Consider the following 22,505-nt stretch of genomic DNA (forward strand, 5'->3'; position numbering starts at 1 on the left):
ATTACACATACAATTTTATGGATTACACATAAAATCACAGGGATGAGAACTAATCATTCAACTTACAGTGCTTTTCTAACAAATGCTGTGAAAATATTTATAGTTGCAATGATAAAAGTAGTTATTAAGTAAACAGAACCTGCCCCCATCCTTACATTCTCTTAAACACTCTTTCTATAAGCCAAATCTATCTTTTCTAATCTAAATCTTCACACATTTTCTATGCCATGTCAAGATTGCCAACCCAAGGGAATGGCTACCTTGAAAAACACCACCTATGATGTAGAACACTGTTTTACAAAGTCTTCTTTAAGGATGGAAACCATGCAACTGGAATAGTCTCTGTGCACTCAACTGAAATACCCATCTCACTACTAAGAGGGAAGTTGACATTGTATTATGTGGTTCCATTAAAAACTGAACATAGATGGCCCTCCCTGGTGGCACAGCAGTTTAAAACACAGCACTAAGAAGCTAAAGCCTGAGTTGGAGCTCACCCTGGAGGTGATCCACATGGCGCAGCAGACCTCTATTGACTCACCCACTACTTTCCTCAGCAGTGTACTTCATCAGTCAACCTGTTCTGCTCCCCACTCTGTCTTTGGTGAATCCTCTCACCACCCCTGCACCTCTGGCCTGTACCCCAGTTCTGCATAAATAAATAAATAAATCTTTAAAAAAAAAAACAAAACTGAACATAGTTGTTTCAAGATCTTAGAACTGGTTTCTATCCTAACACAGATCAGTTTGCTCTCACACTGCCAGTACTGAGATATGGTTCTGCTTGATATCAGATACTCACCACAGTGGAAATATATATGACCTGATGTCAGGTCAGCCCTCCACTCTGGGGAGCATGGCCAAGTGCACACTGAGCAGGAACCCCAACCCCAGCCCCGTGTGCTGGATGCTGTGACCATATTGCCTCCCTGTTCTACTCTTGAGGACATGCAAAGCATGATAAACCTCTCTCTCTACCCTGAGAACCCCTAAAGTATATTCCAGACTTCAATAGTATAAACTTCATTTTCTGAGATTAAAATCTCTAAGACATCTAGGGAGTGATTTCCCTCTTCCCTAGGGACTGTACAGTACCTTGCTCATCAGAGGACACAGGATTCCACACTAAAGACGCTCCCCTTCCCTAGACTCACAACCAAGCTGGGAATGATATTCTGCGGCTCTCATGTTCTCCCTTCACTGCCACTTTCTCAAAGATTTTATTTCAAGATTCATCACTTACCTGTATCTGACACCTCTTATCCAGTTCTCTGATCCTCAGTAACTTCTCCTAATTATTTCTCACATTCACTAGAGGAAATCATGTGGTGTTAAGGCCAGCATTTTAAAAAATATTGACATTATGTCACATTATATTATATAAGGTTTGGATGTACAGTTATTAAGTGACATCATTATATACTACAGTAAGTTTAGCACTGAAATTCCATCCCTTCACCATACAGTTGATCTCTTTTACTTCCTTATTACTTCCTTATAACCACTTATTTATTTTTTTAAGATTTATTTAATTATCCATACAAGAGATGGGATATAGACCAGAAGTGTAGGGGATGAGAAGATTCACCAGAGACAGAGTAGGGAGCAGAACAGACAGATGTACTGAAAGACACTGCTGAGGGGAGCAGTGGGAGGGTCAAGACAGGTCTGCTGCGCCATGTGGGTTACCTCCCTGGCCGGGGATGGAACTTGTGCTGCATTGGCTGTGGACAGCTTCATAATGCTGAGTCTTAACCTCTTGCAATATCAGGGAGGGTCCAGTGACCACAATTTAAAATGTTCAGTTTTAAAAGAGAGAAGAATGGTTAAGGCCATCCCAAGCCCTTAGTATAAGACTTCCATACTAGGACTATTTAAATGTGCCTGCACCTATGTTGATGGAAGAAAATGGCTTTCTCATGATGAAAACCAGGTAGTTCTTCAAGGTAGTAATATAAAACTGAAGGCTTTTATAATTCTATTATCATATGACCTTTTATTTCTATTATAGTAAGAGGAAAACACTAACATAATATTCAACATTGTTTTTGTCTGCCCACATATGGTATTCACAGATGTGAATAAGATTTGCAATTCTCAACTGTCTTGTTGAAAAGGAAATCGCTTCTATTCTGCCACTCCAAATCAACATGGGGACTGAGTCATTCTCATGTAGATATGATCAGAGTCATGCATTATTTAAGGATTTTCAGTTGCATATATGTGATAAGATTTCTTTCTGTTTTGCATTTCACCCTAATGTAATAAGTAACTTTTCTATTTTTGGGTTCTCTCTCCATGGAAATAGTAGGGGTTTTTGAAAATGTATTTTATGCAGATTTGAATCATTTACACAATAAATTATGTCATAGTTGATCAATGTAACTCATTGGGTATTATAAAGTAATTTCATATTCAAACCCAGTCATTAAAAAAAAATCTGTGAACTATCTTAATAGAAACAATTATCTTTTTCTCTGGTTGAAAAAGTTAATATTTTCAGGCCCTCCCTGGTGGCACAAAGGGTTAAAGTACAGCACTATGAAGCTAGCTGCATTGCTTCAGCACAAGTTCGATCCCTGTCCCTGGAGGTGACCCACATGGTGCAGCAGACTGCTCCTGTCTTGTCCACTGCTCCCCTCAAAAGTGCATTTCAGTCAATCTGCCTGTTCTGCTCCCCACTCTGACTCTTGTGAATCCTCCACTTCTCCTGCACCTCTGGCCTGTACTCCAGTTCTGTATGCATAAATAAATAAATAAATCTTTAAAAGAAAGAAAGGAGAAGTTAGGATTTTCAAATGGGAGCAGCATGACCAAAGCAAGGTATTGGGAGCGGCTTGCATGATTCTAGAATGATCTGACCTCATACCTCACACTCTTTGACCAAACAACCGATTCTGGGTAGCTTTTCCTTTCTTCATGAAAGATGATTTTGATTAATCAAGACAGTGAGACTGCAGCATATGCTAAAAAGTGTAGTTAATGACACACACAGGACGCAGGACACAGGCCGTCCTAGGGACGAGCAGCAGGGGGTCAAAGAGTGAAGTCGGTGCTTACAAAATGGAGCAGATTGCATGCAACGGGCCACGGCTCCACTGCTCCATGGCAGTACCTCTCTAGCATTTTGCAAGTATTGCCAGCAAAGCGAACATGCCTGCCTAGAATGCATATTTGGGCATCAAGAGAATTGCAGCAAAATATCCAAAAGTGTTATTATGGTCTATTGCCACCTGTTCTTTCCTTTTATGTTGACTCATTGTGCCAACATCATATAATATCTGCTTCAAACTTAAATTAATTGTATTTTACTCTCATTTAATATTCAAATTGGGGAGCACACATACTGCTATGTCTTTTTAAAGGAATGTTACTGAAACAGATTAGAGGCAGACCATTAAACTGCGAAATGTAGGACAACTGTGCATGTCTCAGAACAGTCCCACCCACGTGATGCTGTTGGCATTGTGCAGGCAGCTGGTTCGAGTAGAAGGCTAGGATTGCATGCGCCACAATTGTTCAAAAATCCGTTTGTCATAATAGCCCACAATTATGAACAGCTACAAATATAAACACAAACTGGGAAAAATGGACAAAATTATTGATGACTTATTAGGGGCTCAGAAAATTACAATATTTAAGGAAAAACAGCTATTAGTGAGATTACAACTGAATGTTTTCTTGACAGCCAGAGGGAACATGAATAATGGCCCTGATATATGCGTACAGCACATGATTCTGCACTGTGGCGCCCAGGCAGGAATAAGTAGCCACTGCAGAAGGACAGCTCTTTATTTTCAGAATCCACAGTGAGGAAAGAATTAGGGTAGTTTGGTTTCTGTGAAGCATTTCTCAAAGAGGAAAAGACAAAGCAAGTTGAGAGAAGGGGCTAAAATCCTCCGGAACGCAAAAATCTCCTTTATGAATCGTTACCATCGAAGCCACCGAATAAACCTCGCCTATCAAAGATCTCCTTGTTTTTAATACTTTTGAAAGACGGTACTGAATCTGGAATGGAACAAAATTGTATTTGAGATCCCAACTGGAGATTTTAAATGCAAATTTAACTCGTAAGACAATGGAGAGCGCATTTGAGATAGGTCCTACGTTGTTTAAAAGGCACCAGATGGAGGAAGGGAAATAAAACACTTGTATTGCTGTGACGCTGCTCTCTGCTGCATAGCTTTCTCTGACTAGAACCAGAGAAAGAAGTACAGAGAAAGAAGTAACTTAACAATATCACGCCTTTTATATTAGGCTCTGTGGATTTTCAGCTACCCTCAGCACCTTTTTTTATGAGGTTCCTGTTAAATTTCCTGTCTATCCCCATTATATCTGAATTATCTGACTCTGGTTACTGAAGTATAAGTTCTGAGCCCATCGTGACAATATAGAGCAAACCAATCCCTACTAAGTGAAAGAGTGTGTCCAGTTTTGAAGAGAAGTGACCAGGCCAAAGAACTATAAAGGGTTCTTGGGTCCTTTGAGCAATGGAAAGTCAGCTCTTAAGTGGAAAGGAAAGTCACCTTAAATCAGAAGCAGATGTAAATTACCAAATGAACCTTAAGTTCCTAATTGGAGACACAGTCGGGCTGTAATACATTTAGCAAATTACAAACAAAATGTTCTTGTTTACTTTACATTAAGTGGCTTTAAAGCTTCAGCCAAAGAGCTAAATAAACATGCTGTTATTGCTAAAAATGGAATGGAGACCTAGTCAGAGCTTAGTATATTCAGGAAAAACCACAGCCCACGGTGTCCGACAAGTATATTTTTATAAATGCAGTCCTGCCTTGGATGAGGAGAGTGGATTTACCTCGAGATCCAGAGCCTAATGAGGAGGCATCTCTTGCAGGGAAGCTGTTTGAATACTGTAACATATGCCTTCTTTCAGGATGCATAATTCATATCCAAGGATATTAGCCATAGCAGTTCAGCTCGATAGCAACACCTCATTATTTTATCCCTCAGTATTTATTCCTATGTTTGACGCCTCATGAAATTACTGTTAATGTGTTTATATAAGGGCAGATCTGACACAAGTGGGAAGAATGTAATTTCCTACTCATTCTTTCCTGCTGTTGTGTCCTCTTCCCCTGGTAGAAGTGGCAAGTATAAATAGTTAATTTGCTTCAATTATGAGCCTGTCCTGCTAAATTAGAAGCAGCAGGAATATGAAGAGCCAGAATTATACTTATGAGGCAGCTGACAAATCCTCTGAGCCCTCGGAATCAAATCATTTACTCCTCATTGGTGCTCAAACACCCACAACATAAATGCTGCTGGATTTCCCCCCAACCCCTTATCTTATGATAAAATTTGGATGTTATGTCAACAAAACTTAAGGTTAACTAAAAGTCCACTGCACGATAACATTCACACATGTGTTTATCTTGGCCATTTCCTTGTAAACATGATCCATTTCCCCAACTTTTTGAAACTAAAAGTAAAGGAAAGGTGAAACGGCTATTCATTTAGCATCTGCAGAGCATAAGAAGCATTTATATTTGGAAAAATTTGAAACCAAGCAGTTAAAATTATTACAGATGACGGGAGCATATTTTACTTCTCAAATAGAGTGATGTATACAAACGCGTGACCATTAGAATATCAGGGGGGGTACTGCATCCCCTGGTAACATAAACCTGTATAGTGCACCTGTAGAAAACATCCTGTGCTCAGACACAATGAAGCAGACATTGCATTTGAAAGTGTCCACCACATAGGTAGAGATCATGTGAGCATAATACTCACTTAAGTTGGTTTTACTCTATGTATATCAGTAAAAATATTTGAGATGAGTGAGCTGTATATCTGTACCATCACTATTTCCATGAATGTCCATTCTTATTTAGAAGGTGCAATTCAGTGACTTATCATGACGACTTGTACTGACACACAGAAGAAAAATCTGAAACAAGGGATTGCACATTCAATCGCAAATATTTCCTGAGCACCAGCTATGGACCAGGCCCTGTAGCTGAGTTTCCGAGGCATCACCAGTGTTCAATCTATTAGTAGGAGCTATTTCATAAATAAAGTGGCTCTTTGACACCAGTTCCAGTTAATTCTACTAGCGCTCTGTGCTACAGGCTGTAAGATATTGGGTAAAAAAACTGCCCACTCAAGTCGGTATTATTGCACCTGTACAATGAGCATAATAATATCTCTGCAATAGTCTTGTTGAAAAGAAAGTGCATAAAAATAGGAAGAACCTGATCAAAAACAAAAATGAAGAAAATAATGGAATATTTCTAGTGGCTTTTTTGATTTTTTTCTTCACACCACAGCAGGCCTCTATCAGACACTTAATGTATTATCAAATATAATAATTGAATATCAGATTTGCTCATCATTCTCACTTAGTAAATTAACAGGTATATTTTGTTGTCATTTTTTCTGACAAGGATCTTGCTTCTGATACCTACCTTTCCAGAAAAAAAGGCTACATAATTATTGTGTATTATATCAACTGGATGAATCGGGTGGTCCCATAAAGGAATCAGAAGCATGATTTTTATCACGTTGTATAATCTATTGCATCCTCTGAATACTACATTATAATGTACTTTTGAGTTATGGATCTCTTAAGAAAATGCTGAATAAGATACATAAGATGGAAATTTAACCACATGTAAGAACTAATTTCTATATAAAATACAGATGCACATGCTTAAACTGTCCTAACTAATAAGTGTTGAAAGAAACTGAAAATGTTAATTTCTAAAGGATATGGCAGCGAATTTTGATCACATTACTTTCTCTTATGCTAACTCTATCTTTAAGTATTTTCCATAAATATGAACATGTAATGGAGAAGAAAACTCTTGTAGTTAATCAAAAAAGAAAAAGTTATTACACATATTTTCTTATTCTGCAAAGACTTGGCTATAATAAATTATGACTTGTGATTAAGTACCAGAGCAAAAAAAAAAAAAGGAAGAAGGAATTAAATGGTATTTATATGTTTTTTTTTTTTCTGTTTTATGTATTGGTTGTTTTGTTCTGGGAAGGAGCAAGAAGTGAAAGAGTAAGATGGCAGATTTAATTAAATTTCTTTTCTATTTGAATATATCTTGTTCATTGATATTCAACTGCTGATTTTAATTAGGGATTTTTAGCTTATAAGATATATATACATGCTGGTATTTAGAGCATTTCAAAAATGATTCTGTGAATCACTAGATTACATGAGTAGTATCTGGATTCTCTAGAATTGCCATTTGATGTTTATCTACGTATGTTTTAGTTTAGCCATTATGTATGTTTTAGTTTAACCACTGCGATGCAATCTTTAGATAGGCTATGGTAGCTTTCTTAGAATAACAAACCACAGCATATAACTAAGTTAGGACAGGATGAATTCAAAGTGTTTGGATGAGCTGGGGAAAATGATAAATGATGTATTATGATTTTTAAATCCTCATCTGGCCAACTTTGCACTTTATTTCAAACAGCTGTAGACCATTTGGAAGCCATTTTGTAGCTCAACTGAGGACTAATATTTACTGTATGAATCACATATCTCTAAAATATTTGTCTTTCCCTGAGAGAAAGAAAGACTGTTTTTTTCCACCAACTTAACTTTGACATAAATCAGACCCATCCTCCTAGGTTAGGTTTGGTCATTGCAGTGATTGTTCTTTGCCAAATGCAGTCAGCAGCATCTTAAGTTTCTGCAAGTATGAGACTTTCCCGCTCCATGAATTGAGACTTGGAAATGTTTTCAGCAACTTTTTTTACTGATGACTTTTAAATATCTGTACTAAAATAAGTATTTCCCACATTTCTCCAGTAAGATAAAAATCTTAACATTTTTATCATTCTCTCATAAATTTGAGAGGCTTTTCCTTTCCTTGACTATTTCTTTCAAGTACAGAATTATAAAGAATCCTTGTGTGTTTTCAGAAGGTCGCATTAGAATGACACAGAGGGTATGTAATATTGAAGCCATGTCGGGAAAAACCACCTCTTAATTCCCCACTCAACTACTCCCCTTTCAAAATGATCACAGGAATATACTTCCTGAAATTACCACCTTTTCAATCCTCCCTCTGAACATCTGCAGCTATTCAGGAAAGAGTGAATCCATCAATCCATGTAATGCAATGTGATGAGTTTACTCTTTTCTAAAGTGGTGTTTAGTACTTGTACAACAATCATCATAGCTGATCATCAATAGCCAATAGGGAGCCATTTGTAGGAAACAGGGTGCTCTGAATGCGAGTCAGGTATTCCAGAATGACTTCGATCCCCAGTGAAGCCAGGGAGCATGTATTCAACCTGAAACACATTGAATTAGGTGGTTGTTAATCTACAGATTTCAGGAAAGTTAACACTTTGTGGGATGTTAACTACTGGGAGCCCAGCAAATGCATAGCTGTAGCAATACCATTGTTGTTTCATTCAAAACCAAATGCAATAACGATAAGTTTATACTGAGGACTCTGCCATCTGCCCATTATCTGCTGCTACTTAAGAACTGATGTATTGCTAAAGCTATGGACCACTGTATTTATATTTGCTTTGAAAGCTAAACAGACCCTCGTTAGTCGACCAGGGGTCAGGTGAGTAGTGTAAAACATGATAGAATAAATGTCTCACATACACAAATTTGCATCAAAGATGTATTTACTAGGTATATACTTCAAAGTCTGAAATAAGACATCTGTGTGGAAGAAAAACCCTGTTGGAATATTTTTAAGGTACTACAAGTAAATGCAAACATCGTCACTGTGTTCATTAATTATGAATTATATTTTGGAGAAGAGGTTAAAGGAAAAACTCTAAACAGAGATCTGTCTCTGAAGACAAAAATAAATCAATGAAAATCAGGAATGCTGTGTGTTTCTTATTACGGCCAACGATGGCATGTGGAATTTGTGGATGATGGCACCCAAAGGCATTTGTTGTACTGAGAATTTGACTTCCCATTATACAAATATTACTGTAAATTTAGAATAATCTTGTATTTGAACTAAAGGATTTACTTTTTACTAAAAATGTTTTTTGAAGTTTCTTTAGTTTCCTATTAAGGTGGCAAAATGAACATATGGTAATATTAACATGCACTAATGTTAATATGCTTTATAATAATAATTGTCTTTTATTTTACCAAAATGCCAACTATAAAAATCTAGCTGTATATGTCCTTTTTTTTTATAGGGTCCTATATAATTTTCTTCACAAGTTTAGTTATTTGTTTACCTAAGTAGAATTTGTGCTTTAATTAAGATAGTCATGAGTAAAGAGTCTTTCTCATAATTAGAATTTCACATTCAGGTACTTAGCTCAGTAAACCAATTAAAATCCATAAATTGACCTATGATACCAAATTTGGCAGGTATCTGGTACTTGAACATACTTTGTTCTTTATGCTAAGTCTAAAGTCACTCATCAGTTTTGACATATGCCTTTTTTTATCTCAGCAATACAGAATACTAGCCAAGCCTCATTCTCTGCTGTAAAGTCGAAGATGTGGGAAATGTATAATAGTAATATCAATGAAAATACATTTCCATTATACAGTAAGTGGAGAAAAATATTTTGTTCTTTAGGGCTAGTTTCAAAAGATTGCCAAAAACAGACTCTCAAGCCTTGAAAGAATCAATGTAATGGTAGCAGACAACCATGTGTGTTCACTTTGCTAATCTTTCATTTTCAAATCTAACGACTCCTTTCTATTTAACTTAGCACTGTGACCTTTAGCATACCAGCTAGTCAGGTTTCAGTACTTTTGCTCAATTCAGAATGATTTCACTTTTATTTTCAGGATGATTCCCTCTCAAAAATGAAAAGCTTCTGTAAACTAACATTCACTTCAGAACATTTTCTACTTTGCACAATGAGGTGTCTGCAGACCCATGTCAACCAGTGTTTCCAATGGAAAGGAGACAAACAGAGGCTTCACAGCAGGACAGCCATGCAGTCCTGGGCCACTGGACCCCTCTCTACTCCCCAATGTGTCTTTGACTGTATATGCCAATTCCAGAGCCTTTGAAATTAGAACTTTAAGGCTTCACATCTTTAAATAGTGATGTGCCTGCCATTCCATAACTGTTCCTTTGATTTACATATGTGATATAATTGTTCATTTTTGAATTCTGTCTTTGTTTTTCTATTTTGTATGGAATCTATATCCATCAGGACTTGAATGTACTGTAGAATGATCTGTCCATTGTATAATTATGAATGGCTTCTATGTGGCTCCCCTGGGAACCTTCATCAATAGTATATTCCTAAGTCAACTACCTCCACCAGCAAAGTAACCTTTGAGATAAATCCTTTCATATGCTTTATGGACAGTGGAAAAATTTACTCTTGTTAATCTTATCCAGTCTATTGCCATATTTCTTAAAAAAACTTTTTTAGTAGAGAATAAAATCTTTGGGGAGGTTTATATTATTATAACCGTGTGTGTGTGTGTGTGTGTGTGCACACTCATGCGTGCCTTTGTGTGTGTGTGTATGTATGTGTGTGGGGAATTGTTATTCTGCAATGTACTCCTCTGAAACAAAAGAAGATGCATTTCCTAATTTGAGACTCTTTGTTGTTGTTGTTGTTGTTGTTGTTACAGGTCTATAAAAAGAAAACCGAGGCTGCAAAGAAAGAGTACCTGAAGCAACTCGCGGCATACAGAGCCAGCCTTGTATCCAAGGTAACATGCAATTGTGTTGTATGGTGACAGATTGTGGTCATCTCACTGCAGAATATGACAGTCATTTAAGAGCATAAAAGATCATTTAAGCATTTTTTTTGCAGTCTTCTTTGATAAAAAAATGAAAACATAAATCCTAAATAAACCTATGCATTATGGATATATTTATTTAGACCTAAAAGTGTCCCCTGGAGCTTTTGTGAAGTGTTGTCCACCTGTGGATTAAAGGCTTGGAGATTAGTCATAGCATATTCTTAGTCCTGAGCCAACTTTCTCATCCTCCATATCTCATTCTTAAATTGCCTCCCCCACACTGCACCTGGTCCCCTTGGCCCTTGCTGGGGAAGTCAACTGTCTTTATTCTAGCCTCATTACCACATTTTAGGATGTAAACTTGCCCCCCTCCCTGATGGCACTATTTCATATGAAAATAAAAACAATTTAAAAATAGTTTACGCTGCCCTCCCTGGTGGCGCAGGGGGGTAAAGCACAGCACTGAGAAGCTAAAGCCACTTCCGCATGAGTTCAATTCCTGCCTGCCCGGGAGGTGACCACATGGCACGGCAGACCTCTCCTGACCCGCCCGCTGCTCCCCTCAGCAGTGTATTTCGTGGATCTGCCTGTTCTGCTTCCCATTCTGTCTCTGGTGAAGACTCTCACCACCCCTGAGCCTCTGGCCTGTACCCCAGTTCTGTATGTACAAATAAATAAATCTTTAAAAAAAAAATAGTTACGCTTTAGAATATCCTAAACAATAGTTATTTCCGTTACAAATACCCAAGAGTTGACTCTTTGGTCTCAGGTTATTAAAGAGGCATTTCACTTTATAGATTTTTTTAGGGAGGCAGTCTCAAGAGATGGGGATGAATTATTAAGTTCTTATTACAAGTCCAAATTTAACTGGTACTGGGGTCACTGTGGCTTGAGAGTCCAGGCATTATTCCATTCACCATGAAAAATATTTTCTCTTTTATCCACAAGTATTGATTCCCCTTATAACAACTCTAAACTAGCTATGTACGTTTGTTTTGTTTTTTTAATTAGGAAATATTTATGATGAATATACTCAGGCAAACCAGAAAGCATAAAATCCAAATGTGTAAGAAATTTGGGTACAGTATCAGTCTAATTCAACTTTATGTTCCACCTTTAATGCATGGTATTGTGGGAAGGTTATTATTACTTAATCATAAAATTTCTAGCTCTTTTATGTTCTCTCACTATGGATCTCACATCCTCTGATTTATCCAGCTCCCTCTGAAGTTATTTACATTTTCTGCTGATACTGTTTCACATTTCTATTTATAGAATCCACAGAATGTATTTAAAACTAAAGCCAAAACGTGTACATAACATTAAATCCACCCAATCATTAGGTTAAATAGTAAGTTGGTATGATTTAAAATATTATGTCCAACATGTAAGAGGGAATTTTTACATTTCCCCATTTCATCCAGATTAAATTTTGTGAGCATTTTGAATAGTTTTAGTCTGAAGATTCTGCATAGGAAAAAACCAATACGTAAAGTCTCAATCCCAACACAAAGCGTGCAGGTTAGTGTTATGCAGAATACCAGGGATCTGTGTTACTGACTAAGCTTTCTTATCAAGTGTCCTCATACTTGCTCTTAGCAGCAACTTTTCTTACTATTCATTCTCAAAGTTGCAACCCTCAATGTACAGCAATTTGTCTAAATGCTATTTATTGCCCTTTCTACATATAAAAAACCAAGCACTTTTTCTTATTCTGATGTTTTTCTTCTCTTTGGCAGCAGAAACTTTGCTGGAGCTGTTGAATGTCTATTTATGTATAGACATTATCTAATGTATGTATGCAAATTGAAGGAAAGTTACAAACACCCTCTCCAGGTTGGAGAACTGGCCCTCTGGTGTGTAACCTCCCTGCCATGCTCAGAAATACCTCCCATGGTACATAGGGCATGTAAAGATCCACATTTTTCCATTTTAAATTATGACAAGGCAAATAATAGTCAGTCATAGTTCTACGCTTTTTCTATACTTTTGTATGTTTTAAGTTATTTCCGTATTCTGAAGAATCTAAAGTTGCTGCCATAAAATGCTTACAGTATAATAGTTACAATTCCAGGAAATCCCAGGGGGTAAGCCAAGTTCCGTTTTTTCCCCAGTAATTCATTCATATATGCATTCATTTGGCAAATGTCCTGGGTACGTGGTCTGTGCCCAGCAACGTGCCAGGCTCAGGAAACACAGTGGAAGAAGGGTAGATGCTTCCCCTGCACCTCGAGCTTACCCGTTAATCCAGGAAGACAGGCAGGGACAATGTCAGATAAGTAACCAAGACCCCTGAGAATCTAAGCAAAGGCGCTAGGGTGGTCTGCAAAGTAACTAACATGAGAGCAGAGAACCCACTGAAAACAAGCTTGCAGGGCACAGAATGACCCAAAGGCAGAGCCAGGACGGGTATGGTGGAGTTGTTTGTGGGTACGCAGGGGGAATGGGAAAGGGCTGAGTAGAGGAGGGGTAGGGTGTGGTTTCAAATGAAACTGGAAAGATAGGCAAGAGCAGGGCTTGAAAGGGGTGGGTTTTGTTCTCTTCGAAACCGGTGTATGGGTTTCAGAAGGGACGGCATGTTTGAGGTGTTTAACAGAGCGCTTTAAACGAATGCGTTCTCTTAGTCCTCATATCTTTTCCCTCAAAGGAGGCTTGATATCAACATTTCACTAAAAGAGAAATAGTTTCACATAGGTAACAAATGCCAGAGTCACCCTCAGCCTTTGTACAGCTTGAGGCTCCTACCTGCAGGTTTCAATTGCTTCTTGAAATCGCCCTGGCACAGGAGTCGTGCAAGGACTGACATTCTCATCCGAGGTCATTTTTGTTCGTGAAAAAATGTATTAGCCAAAGACCATGACCATTTTCCTAAGTTACTGCCAAACAACTTTGGAATCTATTTTCCAAATGTATTTGGGAATCTGTTTTCTCGGCAACGTGTGCATTTCACTGACTAAAGCATCGCAACTCTAGACCAATAGATCCCTTCGCTAATTTGGGGCCCTGGAGTGTCTTCCCCTGCAGGACATGCTCTAAATCCTGCTCTGAGTGCAGGACACCTGTTCCATGTCAGCGACAGGGCTGGCTGGCTGCTGAGAGCACAACATGACTATGACAGATCAAAGTAAAACGTCGTGTGATACTTGAAAGGTTTAAAGCTATATTCTAAAATTAGCTGCTTCTTACACAACATAATTAAAAATAGAAATAGCCGGTGAGCCGTGGCTCCACCAAGTAACTGCCGTGGGATGAACAGCCCCTCCCCCCCCATGATGGTTCTTTAGCTTGAAGTTACTGCCAACCATTTAAGCCAGCATATTAGTTAACGCAAATTCGTGCCTGAATAAAGTTAAAATCTACCAAAAATTTTTTAAAAAGAAAAACCCTGCCGCAGTAATTTTTCATCTTCCAAATGACTCAGACACCTTCTCAGAGAGACCTTGAAATTTTCACGTAGTCACACAAGTATCAGTCGCATCTTGTTGTCAAGCAGTTCCAGTTGCCGCATGCTGTGCCAGGCATCTGATGCCTTCCTGCTCATCATCACAACAACCTGACAATGTAGATTTAGCCTCATTTTCTAGACAAAAACGAAAAGCCTTACTCACATAAGGAGAGCTTGCCAGTGGCAGAGCACAGGCTCAAACCCCTTGCTGTCTTGTTCCAAAGCTCATCGGCTTTTCTCTACTCTGAGTGATTGTCAACTCTTTATATTTTTAGAACCATGACCTCTTGTTAACTCCAGTAAAATTCTATGCCAACTCTTACTGTATTGCTTGTTAGACATCAAAGAATAAAGCTGCTGTTCTAAATGGGGCTCAGGGTTAGAAGACTGTTCAGTTTCATCCATCCCACCCTGAGACTCTCAGAGGAATCTGGGGCTCTCAAAATGTTTGGGAAACACTACTCTGCACTGTTCTCCCCCTGGGTGCAGGTGCTTCACCTGGTTCGGGGAGCCAGTGACAGGGTGAGACATGCTCAGTGGCAAACTCATCCAGCTCAGGCACTCTGCTCTGCAGACACACTGAAGAATGAAAGGACACATGAATAGGAGCATAGAGTGTTACAAACACAACACTGATGGGTTGGCCCCTGGATTTACTTATTCACTTGTAGGTGCTTATAATTTAAAGGAAGTAGGAGATATTTCAGAGAAGTTCTTCAAAGTGGCTGGAAGGTGAAGGACATAGGTAGTAGAAGTGATGAGAAAATTCAACATTATTAGCCTGGAAAACAAATACTCAACCAGGTTCAAGGTCATGAAGGGCATTAGCCCAGGTTCAAGACCACAAAGGGCAGTGATTACTCACACTCCATTTGCTCCCACTATGGAACAAGAAACACCATTTCAAGCTAGAGGAACTGAATGAAAAGGGAGCTATATTAACCTCTTGAGTATCTGAGTAAACAGTTTCTTTCCATGGAAAAAATTAAAGGCAGGAAGCAAAGGTTTAGAAGTAAGGATTGCAAAAGTTCTCTAAAGCATGTCCAAGCTCCATGCCACACAGAGCATTCTCAGAGGGCAGAGATATCCACAGACCCAGGGAAAGGAGGATCTGGGTCCAATGCCAGGTTTCTCTTTTCCTCACAGTGTGTGTTTACCCAAGTTATTCAACTTTCGAAAGGCTCAATTCACACATGTTAGACATATCCACTAGGATATGCATCCTAAAATGTCCATGAGAATAAAATAAAAAAACTATATAACTGAATTAATCAGGATCTGAATCGTAGGAAATATTTAGTATATGCCAGCAATGGTGATAGCAACAATGATTTTTTTTATGTTTAATGTTATATGTAGAAGTGCAGCGGACTAGGTAGTTTGCATATGATTGAAAATTTAGTTGGTTTATATTTTCAATTGGTTTTCCAGGCTGCTTTAATATAAAGAATTTGTTTTTTTAAAGATTTATTTATTTTTATTCATACAGAACTGGGGTACAGGACAGAGATGCGGAGGGCGAGAGGATTCACCAGACAGAGTGGGGAGCAGAACAGGCAGATGGACGAAGTACACTGCTGAGGGGAGCAGCAGGCGGGTCAGGAGAGGTCTGCCGCACCATGTGGTCACCTCCGGGGCAGGCGGGAATCGAACTCATGCAGAAGTGGCTTAAGCTTCTTAGTGCTGTGCTTTAACCCGCTGTGCCACCAGGGAGGACCAATATAAAGAAATATTTTAGGTGACATTGAACTAGAAAAGTTTGTTTCACGTACATATCCATCTCTAACAATAAGAAATGATCTATATTTTAAAAAAATAATAATCTATACAGGTTTTGTTAATTGAACTGGTCTTTATGAGCTTTTAGCCCAGTGAGCAAAAGAATAGTCTGAGCCAAGAATATTGCTGTTATGAAGGTTCATGCTTCCTGGCTTGAGCAGTTTTACATGCTACTTAAGGTCATTTTGGGTTGGGCTATTAAATAAAGCTTAAGGATATATAGTTTTTCCATAGACACAGGAATTCCTAGACCTAGGTCTAAATGACTATGTTGAAAACAACATATAACTTTAAAGGAATGGAACTAGTTTCATTTTACCACATAGGCCAGAATTTATTTTCCCAAAATGAGTGTTGCATTCAAAGTAGTCATCTTGGGAGGCTACAAACTTATTTTATTATTGCTCCCAGAGTTCAGAAGATTTTTGAAACTCCTCTTTTAGAACTGCAGTCAGGAAAAGTTTATGGGCCACTTTAGAAAATCAATCTTGTTACATTGTTTTCACACCTCATTCTTTTCCCCAAACATCACCCAGATATAACCCACAGACTTGGCTTCAAGTGACTATTAGCTGTTTCTAAAATCAAATTCACCATCAGAAGAGAAAGAGTTGTCTGAGGTTATGTAAAATAGTGTCCCACAGGCTCTGAAGAGAATTCAGTAGGGAAGTTCCCCAATATTCCAAGTAAAGGCAGCATTATAGAAATAACCATATAGCTACTGACAAGTTTCAATCTGGAGACAACATTTGGATGAATATGTCCTGGTATATTAAATAAAAGTAATCAGATTCATGACTTTAAGGTCACAAAAAATATGACATTTTGTTTCTATCTTGAGTTGGAGTGCCAAAACTTATAGAGGGCAATGGAAGTTTTTGGGTTTTTTTCTTTTGTTTTGGTTTTTCAATTGTTTGTTTGTTTTTGAGCTATCATACTGGACAAGATTACATTCAATAATGGAAGTGAGCTGTCATCACCAATAGTAAAGAAACATAATGCTCTGTTCAGCTAAAAGATGGTAAATTCAAAACAAAAGAAATGATATCTTTCTACAGGATGAAATAGCAGGGAAATTCTTACCAGGGAGAGCTATTGAGACACACCAACCAAGTCTGAATTTGAAAATGGATCTTTTTATGACTATTAACATAAAATTTGCAGCTCTGTATGCCCAGATTGTGATTTAAAGATAATAAAATCTCATGCTTCAGGGTGCAAGTTAATCACCTACAAGGACCAGAAAGAATTTTCCTCCCAGAAATAACAATGCACAATTGAGTAGGTACATAAATTCTGTTTAATTTTCAATGCATCAAGTATTGGTCAGTGTTGAAAACAAGAATCAAATTAGATGGACTATTAATCTGATTTGGTTCAGCAACTCTTATATTGTTGCTTCCACTGAGTTTTATGTCCTGTGTTTATACTTTGCTATTTTAAATAACAATTGCTTTGTCAATATTTCATTTTTATAGCAATTATTATCCCAGAATGAGGGCATTTGTACACTGTGCAGTATTATCTTCATTAAATAGAGTAAGTGGGATTGAAACTATCTTGTATAATCAACAACTTAGTTGATAAGAGGTATCTTAGGGTTTATAGAGTTGTATTCTTTTTGTACTGTATGGAAGACTATTGAAAAGAACAGAAAGATATCTATTGCCACATACACACACACACACACAATTTTGCTTATAGAAAAAAAACACCTCTAAAAGCAAGTAGGAAATAGAACTTACTCAGAAAACAACAGCAAGAACACATTCTTCCCTTGCAAATGTCAAATTCAAGGGTTTATTTTCAGTTGTGTATACACATTTATCTGGCAACACATATTTCTGGCATAAAACACACAAATAAACAATAGTGCTTGTGTGTGTGAAAATAGAAACTAATTTAAATAACGTAGCTCTAATTTTTGAATGGTCTAGAGATCATCATATATGGTATAATTGACTTACAAAGTTAGAGCCTTGCTTTCATAGTTTAATTGAAAGAAAATGACAGTAAGAGTACATTAAATTTATGATTTTTTCATATTCCCGTTTAATCATATTATGAATTCATGACAGTTTGCTATTGAAAATGAACCTATTCTACCTATCTTCCAAAGTAATAAAATAGGTCTGTAATTAATAGATGGCCTGTTATATTAGTGTGGTTAGGAATTAATCAAAAGTGAAGTTAGAAGCAGGTTTCTTCCATGTCTAACTAAAAGGACCTTAACATAAAGATACAAATTCTCAGAGCAGATGAAACTCACTGAACTTCCCTGATACCTACTACCCACCCAAAATCGAGTGGGGAATAAAGAGCAGGGTCTCAAATCAAAGCACAGACCTAAGGGTTGTAATTTCACATCACTTCAGGAAGGGTGTGGTGAGAGTAGAGAGCTTTCATGCTGAGAAGAAAAGAGGGCAGAATGTCAATCTGACATTCTATCAGTTTTCAAAGATGTCAAAGCTTTCTTCCCTCATCCTTTGGAAGAGCAATACATGTCAGGAATCTCAGCAAGGGCAATAGTGACTGCATGAAGTATTGTTAAAGAACAGTCATTCAACAAACTGTGTGTTCTGCTTACTTGGCACTGTGCCAGATGTATGGACCAAGAGACTAAACCCTTCCTGTTGAAAAAATTCTTTCCTTGGTGATAGACATCACTGTGAGGAGAATATACAGAGAGAACCCCATTGGAGTCTCTGCCATATAAAGCCACATAACTAGACAACTCTTGTAGGTCAAAAATTCAAAGGGTAAAGAGAAAACTTGTAATTCTTAACTTTATTTCTCCCTTATGTTAAAAATTATGTTCCAGGACCCTCCTTGGTGGCACAATGGGTTAGGACACAGCACTGCAAGCTAGCCACAGCCGCTTCAGTGCAATTTTGATCCCAGGCCCGGGAGGTGATCCCTATGGTATGGCAGACATCTCCTGACCTGCCGCTGCTCCCCTCAGCAGTGTACCTCATCGATCTACCTGTTCTGCTATCCTCTCTGTCTCTAGTGAAGCTTCTTAGGGCCCTTGCACCTCTGCTTGTACCCCAATTCTGTATGTAAATAATAAGTCTTTTAAAAGTAAATTATGTTCCAAGTGCATCAATTATTAAAAAAAAAAAAAAAGATTTATTTATGCATACAGAACTGGGATACAGGCCAGAGGTCCAGGGGTAGTGAAAGCATCACCAGAGACAGAGTGGGGAGCAGAACAGGCAGATGGGTGCAGTACACTGGTGAGGGGAGCAGCGGGCGAGACAGGAGAGGTCTGCTGTGCCATGTGGGTCACTTCCCTAGCCAGGCCAGGAATCAAACTCGTGCTGAAGCAGCTACGACTAGCTTCATAGTACTGTGCCATTGAGTCATCAAGGAGGACTTGATTGTTATCTTTGGAAATCTCTTTGAGTTTATCTAGAGTCCAAGTGATTTATAGTTAACTACTATCAAAATAAGTTTAACACTGCAGATCTTCATTGACTTTAGTATGAAGGTGACACATGTCAAAATACCAACTGGAGAGACAGAATATTCACATTCATACTTACCATGGGAAGAGGGAGTATACAAAGTTGGCAAGAAAGTATCTCCAAGTAGGTTGCTCTCTACTCTTGTGTGCCTACCAGTCTGTATCGCTGTCTCTAAAAATGGCATCTACCTCTATGGTGCACGACATGCTCTGACTTAAAGATTAATAAAATTGGATTCATGTTTACTCTGGATTTGACACTAAAGAAAACTCTTAACTTCATACAATATCTATTCTAGACTATAGTTGGGCAGCTCCTAACCTCCTAGTTCCTTTAAGAAAATCTGTCACTGTCTTTCGTCTGGATTACAAAATTCACCATAGTTCTGCAGTGAGCATGAAACAGTAGATTATTTTAATATTATATCTCGGTGCATGTAACTTATATGTGCACTTTGGAGCTATAAAAACCATTGGAGACAAGAACTGTGGCAAATTAAATTGAAATGTGTGTTCTAACAGCCATTTTAAATATGTGTGTGTAATTCAGTAATTCTTCTGAACCACTGTTTTCCAAGACTATGTCCATGAAATCACCCAGTGAGGAAAGATTCCTGTGGTGCCCAATTGGAAGTTCACCACATACAATGTGCATAGAAAGGCCCAGGGAAGTCCTGCTGTAGGGACTTTCTGTAGCTCACTGCTGTTTTCCACACATTTTATTAGAAACCCTTGCTTTTCTAAAAGACTTTCTCCTCAAACACCAACTTCTACAATTTGGAAGTTGTGTGTGTCAGGGACATGCAGTTCCTACAGTTGCTTCCCAGCAACGGCTCCCAGCCTGGGAGGTCAGTCACACAGCTTGCTGAGCATCTGTCCCCATTTGCATTGGTCCTTTTTAAGTGTAGCATAAGCATATTTCTTTAGGTTTGTTTAATTTAAGCAAATATATTCATTAATTACATTGTTATAATTCCTGGGGTAGTGATCTGATTCTGTCTGAACAACAGAACACATGTATCTATGTGCACTGTTTACATGCACACACGTCCTCATGCAAGTTCAGGCTACATATCAATGACTGCATATATCATGGTCCTACATAACAGGTGATTGTTGACTATAGAAATTTAGAATGAAAAGATGTTTACCATTACATTTATTCCCTTTTTCTGATAGCATGGGAAAATATAATATTCCTTCTGTTTATAAATAGCTATAAGCAAAAAATAAAGATACATTGACATGTATTATCTTTATAGCTAGTTGGCCATTGTATAGTGGTATCTTTCTTATATAAAGCTGACATATATGTGACTCAAGGTGAAATTATCCCTAAAGAAGACTGAATGAAAATATTGCCCAGATGACTTAAACACATAGACATGCAATAAATGCATAATCTTCTAGATATATCTGGGATGACTTTTGAAGCAGTACATGTTATTCCGATGTAGAACTAGCTACTGTTTACACAGCCTGAATTAACCCATTTGGCCTTTTCCTTGAATTGTTCACAATTCTGAACATCAACAATGAGAACTGTTAAATGGGAGCAAAAAAAAAAAAATTCCTTAATTTTTCTTCATTGAAAACACCATTAGTAAGGCTACAGTTAATAAAGTTCTTGATTCTAAATCTGCTCTTTAAAAATTTCTGTGAACAATTTGAATGTTAATACAAAAGATGGAGTAGAATGTCCCTATTTGACAAGGCTCCATCAACATTCACACAGAGAAAAATAAGAGGATTCTTTAGAGGATGGACTTTGAGAATACTCTGTTCTCTGCATGGAATATTCAGAGCAAGACCTCCAATTTTTATGATTTGGCATCATTTTGCAAATGTCAGTTGCAACTACAGAGAATGTATACAGGGTGGTTCACTTACGCCAACCTGCCACTTGAAGTCAGCACACACATGCAAACTTGTTCTTATGGTTTTTATTGAAATTTCCTACTTTGTTGTAAAAAAAAAAAAAAGGTGTGTGGCTAGCAACATCATAGGCTGACTTATGAATTGTTCCCACCTTGAGTTTCATGTTGACGTATGTGATAAACCAGTTCTCTGACCTGCCTGTCAGGTGGGGCTGCATCAAGCAGAGATACTCAGGGGGACCTGCATTGTGGACAGTAAGAAACTAATCCTGACTTATAAACTGAATAAATGTGACATCGAGGTTACAGAATAAAGACATGTGTGCATTTCCATGACCTTGTCTTGATAAAGTATCTTTCTCTAGAAACACATTTTATCATTTTATTTCTCCAGCTTGTTTCTCCTTTCCTGCATGTCTTATCAGCTTCCTCCTCTCAGTAAAAGTTGAAGGGAGTAATAGGTTCATACCCAAGAGGAAATGCCTCAGGGTTAATTCTTGATTCTTTACAGCTCCCACCGAAATATCTAGTTCTTAGGTCAATTAAAAGATTATTAGGAAATGACCATGTGAAGGTGTGAAAAAAATTATATTAATTTATGATGGATTCTAAAATTTCTAAGAGAAATTATTTTTATCTAGTTCATTATAGGGAACAATTCATCACGTATGTCTTTTAAAAAATAAGTTAACTTCAGTGGTTACTTTGAAGCTATATTAGTGTGGTTTTATGTAACTTCAGAAGATATTTTAAAACTCTTTCTTTTTTTTTCCCATAACAGTACCCACCCACCATCTTTGTTTTCTTTGTGTAAATATACATCAAGGCTCTTTGAGAGGATAGAATGGAAAAATTAAAAGTAAACTAAACAGTCAATAGGGAAGTCCTAGAACTGAATTATTAGCAAAGTGGGCTATACTTGTATTTCCTATTAGGGCACTGATGAACCTCAAGCCCACACTTCATTTTTTTTTTAAAGATTTATTTATTTATGCATACAGAACTAGGGTAAAGACTAGTAATTAGGGGTGATAAGAGGATTCACCAGAGACAAAGTGGGGAGCAGAACAGGCAGATGAATGAAGTACACTGCTGAGGGGAGCAACAGGTGAGAGAGGAGAGGTCTGCTGTGCCATGTGGTTCACCTCCGGAGCTGGGGACCAAACTCTACCAAAGCCATTGCAGCTGGCTTACAGTGCTGCATCCTAACCTGCTGTGCCACCAGGGAGGACCCACACTTTATTTCTT

General features: G+C 37.9%; 1 protein-coding gene across 2 annotated transcripts in view; it reads left to right on the forward strand.

The window, feature by feature from the left end:
- TOX (thymocyte selection-associated high mobility group box) overlaps nt 1-22,505 on the forward strand; it is a 298,724-nt gene that overhangs the window by 266,074 nt on the left and 10,145 nt on the right. For both annotated transcript variants that reach the window (XM_004679854.1, XM_012723069.1), the window contains one exon: nt 10,577-10,657. In XM_004679854.1, coding sequence (XP_004679911.1) covers nt 10,577-10,657 — 81 coding nt within the window. The remainder of the gene's footprint in view (nt 1-10,576; nt 10,658-22,505) is intronic.

This window comes from Condylura cristata, unplaced genomic scaffold (assembly GCF_000260355.1).
Source record: "Condylura cristata isolate star-nosed mole 26May11 unplaced genomic scaffold, ConCri1.0 scaffold00009, whole genome shotgun sequence".
In the NCBI taxonomy this organism is placed as follows: Eukaryota; Metazoa; Chordata; class Mammalia; order Eulipotyphla; family Talpidae; genus Condylura; species Condylura cristata.